At 44.5% G+C, this 10,018-nt stretch overlaps 1 protein-coding gene across 1 annotated transcript in view; it reads left to right on the plus strand.

The window, feature by feature from the left end:
• The window catches only part of T265_11190 (hypothetical protein), a gene marked incomplete at both ends in the record, with an annotated part of 45,494 nt that extends 37,664 nt beyond the window's left edge, over positions 1–7,830 (plus strand). Inside the window, 2 exons of the mRNA XM_009177785.1 lie at positions 3,756–3,837; positions 7,664–7,830. Of these exons, the coding sequence (XP_009176049.1) occupies positions 3,756–3,837; positions 7,664–7,830 (249 nt within the window). The remainder of the gene's footprint in view (positions 1–3,755; positions 3,838–7,663) is intronic.
• Between the last annotated feature and the right edge of the window lie 2,188 nt (positions 7,831–10,018).

Consider the following 10,018-nt stretch of genomic DNA (forward strand, 5'->3'; position numbering starts at 1 on the left):
TTGGCCGGTGCAAACGTGACTCGTTTTAGAAATATTCTTACTCTAGTGAGCTAGTTTACTCAGGAATATACCTAAAAATTTGCAAAAATGGTACACCTTATCGGAATACCATCGCCTTGTCGGAGTATTTCTTCGTAGGAGCATAATGTCCTGAAAAATTTTGGATATCTTTTTTCAACACCGATCGCAGTAGTGGACAACTTTAAACTGACACTTTATCCAGATTTTGTGAGGTGCTCATTTTTGGTGATTAGCAAATAGGATGAAACTGTTGTACACTGCTTCCCAAATTCATTCGCGTAGGGTGGATTTACTAACTGATCAGAAGATGAATAAATCCACTGGATTGTGAAGGTCCTATCTGGGATGTGGTCTCTCGGGTAGCCAATACAAAATCGTGACCACGTGGTGCGTTTTTCCTCAGCTGATGGTAGAGTGGTGCTATGTATAGACTTAGTGAGATCTAATCACATTGCTTACCAGCCGCCCGAGCCCCGAATATCAAGTGCTGAAACCTCTAGCCGATCCCCCCATTTTCCCTTCAAATCTACCTGAAATTTCGTGAGATGTGCACTGCTGATTTTCCTAATAGGTATGAGACTGCATCACTATGCTTTGCGGCAGGTAGGCACAAACTGCCTTCACTTCCAAGATGAATGCTCCAAAAAATATTCTCAAGTTTCCTCCGGCTAGTCGAGTACATCTATTCCCAGTAGATTTGTGGAACCCACGAGCAATTTAAACATCCGAACAGGGTCTACTACAGAATACCAAATTGGCATACCCGTGCTTTTGGGATATGAAAATTACTAGCTGGTTGTGCTTGGCAGTTTGGTGAATAAAAAATACGAGTTACCGTTCAGACAGTAACAAGCCTAGCGGAGACAGGCGCGAGGCAGAAGGAAGAGATACGCGATACCGTTCGAAAGAATAAGAACATGACAAAACTATCAACAATTCCTATGACTACGGACTTGTTATAATATTTCACCAAGCGATCTAATCTTTCGAACCAAGGTTAAACTTCATTTGTAGAAAATTGCTTCCGGAAGTTCAAGGTAGCTTAGTAAATTGGGGTAATAGTTCAGTAATTGGGGCTAGAAATCAGTGACCGTGTTTTGAATCCATCCTCAGCATCCTGACTAGCCCTGTCCACGCTCGGGCGATTCGGTGATCGCTCAGCCCTTGTTCTCCTCACGGGCAATATGGCGGCGGCATACCAAAACTGTGCTGAGCCTGAATTATTAATATAATCATTATATTCTCAATATGAAAACTGCGAATTTATCACTCTGAAATTCGGTACATTATCTACTACTGTTTAGCTCGGAAAATTGCACGTTGGAACATAAGTGAATACTGCCCCACAAACTGATGTGTCCACATCTTACACGAAATGGTAAAAATCGACGTATTTTGGGAATACAGCGGACAGATGAGCACTCGTTAATCAACGCACATTATCACACAGTTATGGAAGAACCGCCGACCAAATCATTCACTCACGCTGTCACTTCGGTTGGTGGCTGAGCATTTGCAAACTGATCACTAGGATCACAGGATACGAGCATCCAGTTGTTCAACGACCAACGAAGCATATGGGATCCTGGATATCCGTGTTCGAAAAGTAGGTCTTACATAGACTACAATATTGTTTTCTCAGTAGTGAATACACCATGGGGATATTTTCATCAACAGATTTATGTATGCTGCCAAAAGTGTGATTTCGAAAGAGCTGGGTGTCATCTTTCCAATGGCAAGATGACGAAACTGGGTAAAATGGTAAACTACCTCCACACACCTCCGTAAACTAAAATCCAAGGGTGCTACAGTATCGCGTGATAAAACAGCAAACCAACAGTTGTCAAAAGCATCCATGCTTGACTTGCTTATTCACGTGCCATGCAATTAACATAATAATGGAAGTTACGTTAGATGCGGATTACATCCGGTGGCGTGTACCAAACAATATTCTAACATGCGGGTATGTTGTTCATTCACTTCGTTCGTGTTAATTGCTCAACGGATAAGTCCCAAAAGAATTGTGCGGATGAATGAGTCAAATCGAGCATATTTTTTCGACACACTATAGTCGTGTGCCATTTAGAGAAAGGAAGTATGGAACTCTAAATACCCCTCTGATTTTCTTAATCACCAGGTAGCGGGGACCATTTTCGTTACAACACGACTTTTGCAGCCTTTCACAACCCATATTTTTGGGGAATATTAGCATCGAGTTCCCATTTCCGCGGCTATTATTTTGTTCTTTCCTACGTGGGAGAGCGCCACACAATTGGATAATCTTCAAGACCACATTAACCTTCCCGTTCACTTGTACCGGTCCTGATGACAAGTTTGCATCTATTACACTGGTCATGGTTCGATTCAGGATATTTTTCCCTGGAAGGAGTAGTAGTAATAATTTCGGTAACCACGATTATAACACAGATTTGAAAGAAGAGGCTTAATTGTGAAGGGAGTGAAGAGGTACACTGACACACGTGGTTCCTCATAAAACAGAGTTTATAGTTACAACTAACCTACACCTTCACCGAATGGGGGAAATGCAGCTGCAACCTTAGGGCGTCTCTTACTGTCAAGTTTGGTAGGCCTCGTCAAGTTGTTATATTGATCATCTAACATTAATATCGTTTTACTCAGTTCATGGTCGCTCAACTCACATGATTTTGAGGTTGATCAATTTAGACTGTCTAGCATGCGAAGGTACGACAAACAAAGAAGCTCATCGTCTTCGGTAACTCATAAGTTTTGGATGAGGCGAAGACGAGATGCTCTCTTCTACTTCCGGAAAGAGTGCGAATCTTTGCTAGTATTGATAGGTCCTCGTATACTATATATGATAAAGCAGTCTCTGATGAAAGCCGAGAAGCAATGTACAACTGTTCCCTTGTTTTTGGGAATCATCAGTGGTGTGGCCATCCAAAATCCAGATTTATCAGCATATTACGTCGCTCATCCATCAATCAAGGAAACCACATCTCTGGCGACTTACTCCTGAAGTGACAACTCATATAGGAAATCCGTTCAGCGTGTCAATCATTGTTCATTCGGTACTAATTGCAGTGTGTTTGTAGCGAGATGACATTTGGAATTGTTCAGTACAATGGAAATCCCCCCGAAGATTTCACGGAACGTGAGTAGGGCTAGAATTCTCTCTATAGACTGGCTTCGCTTTCTTGACGGCATTCCACTACCCAACGAGGATTACAAGAATTATGCTGCTATTCCTTATATCAGGGGTGCATTCACCTTGATAGGGACCCTTTTAACTAAGCGTAATCACGTGGATTTTGATCGTTGTAGTCATTCTTAATATGCAATCAAACATATTTAAGCCCCTCACGGCGAACTCTATGTTGAAATGGTCAAAAACGGCACTGAAATTGGTTCTCATTGTGCCGAATTTGTGATTGCAACCTCATCCACAGTCTAACATTGGTCCTTGCGTGCACTTTCCTAAGTAGGTCTACTCAATGTCATCAGGATAGCTGACTAACACTATAAATGACATAGTGGCACCGATATTTCAAAGAAACTAAGACAATAAACAGGGGACTCAACAAAACATATTCAAACATAGTCTTTCAGTTGATCCTGGCGGAAAGTATTTCCAAAGTCTCAATGCTCTTTTCGCTATAATCGTTCGCGCTCATTTGAAATTTCTTTATCATGATTTGCTGCAGCCTAATGCCCCGGAATACAACGAAATCCTCACCCACATTCATTTAAAGTAGAAGTATAAGAAACCGGTGATTTACATGGATGCTTGCTACTCTGGCTCAATGTTTCGCAGTCTTCTTCCTTCAGATGTGAGAAGTAAGTAGCGTAATTGTTTGGCGGGCACCCGTGAGAATCCCGTGGAATATCATGCAGAATTTCCCTCATATATAGTTGGAATACCGCATTGGCCAGTACAACAAAACGAAGTTCCAAGCATGGCTGATGCTTGTTTTAATGTGATCCTTGAAAGAAATAGTCCCTCGCCATCTGCAAAAAGCTTGTACACGGACAGTGAACAACAACACACCTTCATCGAATAATGTCACATTTGCTACTGAGCTAGTTTCAGCTGTTTAGTAGGAGTCACTGTGATATCGGTGCAACACCTGTGATATTTGGGTTCCCTTTGTATCAAACACGATTCCCAGTTAGATAGTGTGTTTGTCAATTAGGGAGAGATCGTGGGTCTTCCACGGATCAAACAACAGGTATAATACCAGTGACGTGAGCACATTTGACCGTTCTCCTCAGAGATTACAAAGAACAGGATCAAACAGCAGGTATAACACTAGTGACCTGAACATATTTGGCCGTTCTTTTCTGACGGGAGTTTTACCAGAGAAAAAAACATTATAAATCTACATACTGATGAGATTTGGCGACGTGAACCAAACGTGTTTGGATAGGACCATTCAGTCTGATTCCAAGAAGTGATTATAACTGAGGGACGTTCGAAGACTGCGCCGTTCTGATTGACCCCAAGTAGCGTGGAAACTATGGTGTTCTGTCAAAGATTTTTCACAGAAATTCGAATTAGTGTGTTAGTTTTCAAATTATTGGCACCCCACGATTTCTGTGAGCCGCACTATCAGTTCGTCGAAAATATAACTCAATATTTCCTACTTTTCTGATAGTGATCCTTTTGTTCTCTTGTGTGAACCCCCAAAACTGCAGTCTACGTGACAACCTCAGCCAATGAAGATGAAGCCAACCAGGCTGCCTAATTTAGTGACAAGCAAATCGATGTTTATCTAGTGACCGAATACTCATATGCCTGGATTAAGTATTCGCAATACGTGCTTTTTAACAAAACTGTTGCGGATAAGCCTGTTAGAATTGTATAGATAGTTCTGTGGTGGTTAGCAGCCAGTGTTAGCCCACTTGATTCTCTTAACCACTTAATTTTATTTCCAATAAGTTATTTATATGTTCCAGTACTCTTAACCACTTAATTTTATTTCCAATAAGTTATTTATACTGTTCCAGTAAGTGTGACTACTTGGGTGAGAGACGTGTCTGGTGCATCTGGGAGTCGGCAACTACTACTGGCATCTGTAAACACTCGATGCAAGGTTTTGTTTTGGCTTCTAAAAACCCTTGCTCAAGCGCGGCGCAGGCGTATGCTGCTCAGCATTCCCCCTGTCTTGCACATCGATGCTTGCACCTATTCAGCTGTCACTCAGAAAACGAATACGTCGCAAGCATGTGGCTTACGCAGCAACATAATATTTGACGGTTCCGCCAACGTGATCTTGTCGACTCATTCGTAAATGAACCTCGTTATACAGGTAGAACATGCGGTCAGATGTTTCATTTCTCGATTGGTTCAGCTTGGATCGAGCTAAGCACCGTTGTATCCCTGACCGACCCCGTACTTGGCACAGCATTTTTGTAAGACCGGTGATCAATCTTTCGTAGACATTTCAGCCCGGAGGTGACCACTCACCGCCACAACCACCACCACGACCATCAATTCCACCGTCACCGCCAAAATCATTAAATCACCCCCACCTGCACTGCCAGTTCGAACTTCGCTTTCAATCGGGAAAATGCTTTTGTACATCAAGTAATCACGATCGTCCGGAGGCCCCAAAATAATGAAACCATTGTTCGGATGTCAAACCTTTTTCACTGGACTTCTGATCAGGGTCGCCTGTGATCTCGCCGAGGGATATGTAAGATATTATCGAACGCCTGAGTGCTATCAGTGTAAATCGGCCTCTAGGACAGAGACCGCGTGATTCCCACTGTCGCTGATTGAAGACGCTGCCAAGTGTGGATTTGCATCAATGTTATTAGAATTTTTGTTGTCCTTTTTGATTCCGATCACCCGAGTGAATGTGCGGGGCTGCAGCTGCATCGGATTTATTGGGATCGGTCAGCGGGAAGTCATTTTTCCATCCACTTTGAACACGACTTCGAAAGAACCTTGAAGGCACGCAGAAAAGGGTCAGTGTTGAACATGGATGCATTCAATAATGATGATGATGGTGATGATGATGACGCTGATTGCCCTGGAGCTTCAAAACCCTAAAATATGTATGGGTAAAGCGTCCTGGCACAACAGGATGCTCTGTGATTCATCGGCAATATTTGCGTCGTTGCATGCCTCAGTTGCCTTGCCTCTGTTGATGATTTTACTAGTCAATGTGTCTGGTCCATGTTACGCACGCAGAACGACCTGAAGCAAATGACACTCAAGCTACAGCTCCACAGGCGAACACTGATGATTCGCTGAGGATGATGCTGATACTCATTGTTATAATGATGACTGTGGACCGACTGAAACCTTTTTTTCCAAAAAATCTGTCGAAACGTAGGACAAAACACAGTGTGGAGCACAATCGAATGAATAGGCATACATCCGGCTTTCACGCTATCGCCATTGGAGTCTCTCTGTTTTCTCGCGTACCCTGCCTAATAACGAATGACCAGCGTTCACATATTGCCCCAGCAAGTAATAATTCTTTTCCACTACGACAGGTGCTCTGTCATTATCACGATGTAATGATGTCCGCTGGGTATCACCGAAAAATTACCCATGACGTCAACGAATCACACCTCGCCGCTTTCTGGGACAGCAATAAGTTTCATGGAATGGATTGCCACTGTCATGTCCCATTCTATCATTTGGCATCGCTTAAAAGACATCAAATAATCCATGACTTCATTTCTCAACCCAGGTTAGTAGGCCCTCTGCCAAAGTACATGCCATCAAATGGCATTCATCGAGAGCCTCCGGCCTCAAGACGCTAAATATCAAGGGCAGCATAACGCATGAATCATTGGCGTTCCAGTAAATTCGGACTCACTCAGTCAAAGCGACTGTGGAACGTTTGCAATTCCTTGTCTCCTTTTTTGTTCCTAATGACCCTTCTCTAAAAAAGCGGTTGCAACCTTTCGGAAAACAGGATCCCGCCGTTGAAGTTCCAACAACCTTCCGGGATACCGTTTGGCCACGAGTTCATTGGCTCCAATCATGATTCTGGAAAATGCATCCTGAGTTTCTGGTTTTGACAGCCAATAAGCAAGGTACTTTTCCTTTCCCGGCACTTGCTGCATGGTGATGTTGTCGGAATGACGAGGACGCAAGGTTTTTGAGAATCCCCTGTATTCCCCATTCGTTGGCATCGGTTTCGATATGAAATCTTTGCCCAAGGAGATATGGCTTTCATTTTCAAGGGCCCAGACTACCGATTAACATTCTTGTGAGTATTTCTGTTCAGCGTTAGTCAGGACACGACTGGCATACTCGATAAATCCAGTCCTCTGCTTTAGGACTGCGCCGGTACCATGAACCCTGGCGTCCGTTGAAAAGTGAACATCTCTCGGAACCTGGCCAGTCTGATGGTCAGTTTCTGGTCCAAAATCCGCGCTCTGACACACTCAAACCTTCTCTGGTTCATTCATATTTCCGATTTTGCCCCAGCACATCATATAGTCGCAGCGATCGTGCTTAAATCCTTAACCAACCGGTTTTAGCATGCTGCTCGTCCAAAAAACTGCTGTAGAGACCGCTTTGAATTGGGAACAGAACAATCCTTGGTCTTTGCCACATTTTTGGCAGCGGGCCAACTTCTCTGTGACCCAGTGGTGACACCGTACTCCGAGTGAGCTGTGTCTTGGCTTTATTTATCCGCAGTCCTGCCCCGGATCCGCTTCAATACCGTCTTCAAGTTAAATGCTAGATGTGATTCTGAATTACCCTGCACAAAGATATCGTCCCCAGATGTAAACGCCATTTTCTCGCAGTCCTCCGCCTTCGATCCGGAATGCGAATCAAACACAGTGAAATATTGGGATTGCTGAAGGGAATCGCGATTCTCTGCAATCGGAACACGGCTGCCAACCCGATTTACGGTCAGTTCATTCATGCGCGGATCTCCGCGCAAAACCAGCATTTCCCGTTCGCATTTCATTCAAGCACAACCAGGGAGTAGTATGCATTTTTGGCTTCTTTGATTATGACATTCTTTAACATCTCTTCAATCTGCTCATGGACTTCCTCCCGCAGATGGAGCGGCAAAGGACGGGGGCCGTAAGGTCGAAAGAGTTCTGACGACAGGGTGAATTCGTGATCAATCCATGGGCTAAAGCCAAACGGGTACTCATTCCCGTGAACAATTCGGAATATCCCTTGTCCGCGGAACGCACTGACGCTACGTTACAAGATGAAAGCTTCCAGACACGCAGCTCACTCACGGCAGCCCTTGGATAACCATCAAACTTGACTGCGCCCTAAGTTGTCACCAGCTTTCTCTGTTTTAGGTCAATCAGGGAATCTGTGCCCTTGAAAAATCTGCTCCCAATATTGTCCGTTTATGTCTGGGCTGATCAGGAACGCGTGCTGTACGAATTTGTCGCCTAGGCATATCGAGTGCCGTGACAATCCCTGAACCTTCAATCGATATCCACCCAATGCTCTCATGGCTAGAGTGCACAGTCAGGGTTAATCTTGATCCGTTCTCCGCTTCAGCGATACACTTACAATTGTATCAATCAAACATAACTCCGTCTTCCCGTCTATCTCCGAAACGGCCCGTGTGATGGATTTTGTCGGCGCGCTAATCGCGACCCACCCGGCTAAGAGTGCGTGCTCAAATTTTTATCAGTTCCAGGTGACCGAGTACTGGGACAGTGATTGTTCCAGTGATCAGACGTGCCACACATGTAAGCACCGGCTTGTCAGAGCGTGCCTCGCGTTTCGGTCTTCACGGCTGTAAGCTGTTCCGCAAGTTAGTCTACTTTGGTCTTCGGGAACACCAGCTCCTCAACATTCAACTGGCCATTTGTTTATGCCAACTGCATTCGGGCGCCAAGCGCCGGCTGCATATCTTCGGCGAACTGGTCGGGAAGTAACTGGTGGCGCGGCAATCCGTCCACTCCCGGCTAGGCGCGATCCAAAGAATCCAGGTACCCTCCTGACTGTTTCGAACCGCCCCGCAGCCTCCAGGCGTTCGGCCGACGTGCCGAACTCCGCTGCAAATTCTTCCTTCCTGGTGGCCCAGTACTTCTTCCAAGAAGCTCTTCTGACCGCATCTAGGGTCGCCTTCTTTCAGATCTCTCAGGAGGATCTTCAACAACGCGGACTTACTCCAGCGACCTCCGTGACCTCCTCAAAGTTCCCCAGGAATATCCATGCATTCCCATAATCAAATGATTGTGGCAACGGAACCACGATCCCTAATCTGGTCACGGCACCCACTAAAACGAACAAGTTCTTCTCGCGGAGAAATATGTCACTATATACCAAATGACCAGTTACAGACTACCGGACAGGAAAACAAACCTCTCATATTCATCTCAATTAGGAAAACTGCACATCCATTTTCACTTAAACGCGGCTTGCTGACCGTTCCTGTATAACCGTTGAGTGTTGCTCAAGTCCAAGCAAATGTTGCAAATCAAGTCAAACAATTGCGCAAAGTACTCCCTTTTCAAGCAAATTTACGGGAAGAGAACACAGTACTCTTATACCTGCCCCATTTGCAGTATCACCGATACATCAGCATTCCATGAGTATATCAAAGGAAGAGTGAATAAATAAGATGATTAAAACTTTCTTGTGATGAGTCATCACTCGGGGAGGCTGTCAGCAATAACTGAATATGGGATTTGGTTTCTGTGATCGAAGAATGATTGGCGCAATTTTCACTCTAACTGAGAGCTAATCGCTCTACTGATCAGCAGCCCTTGGCCCATATTTTACCTGGTTTTTCGGTGGGCAGATTAACGAAAGCAGCGAAACTGATCAAGTAAAGGGTTTCCTCTAAAAATGCATCAGATTATTTAAAAAGCAGCTTTGAAATTTTTCGGATCCGCACAAATGGATAGGCATAAAAAGGGTCTTTTGGAAGCTTCAGCACATCAGTTGCCTCGGCATGCATAACACCCCTTGATTCGATATGCCATACCGCTGAGTATGCATTGACACTCAGAGTTTCCATTTTCCCGCTTCCCACAGCCAGTTGACCTCGGGCATTTTTTGGAACAGCAC

The sequence above is a fragment of the Opisthorchis viverrini genome, assembly GCF_000715545.1.
Source record: "Opisthorchis viverrini unplaced genomic scaffold opera_v5_463, whole genome shotgun sequence".
NCBI classification, from domain to species: Eukaryota; Metazoa; Platyhelminthes; class Trematoda; order Opisthorchiida; family Opisthorchiidae; genus Opisthorchis; species Opisthorchis viverrini.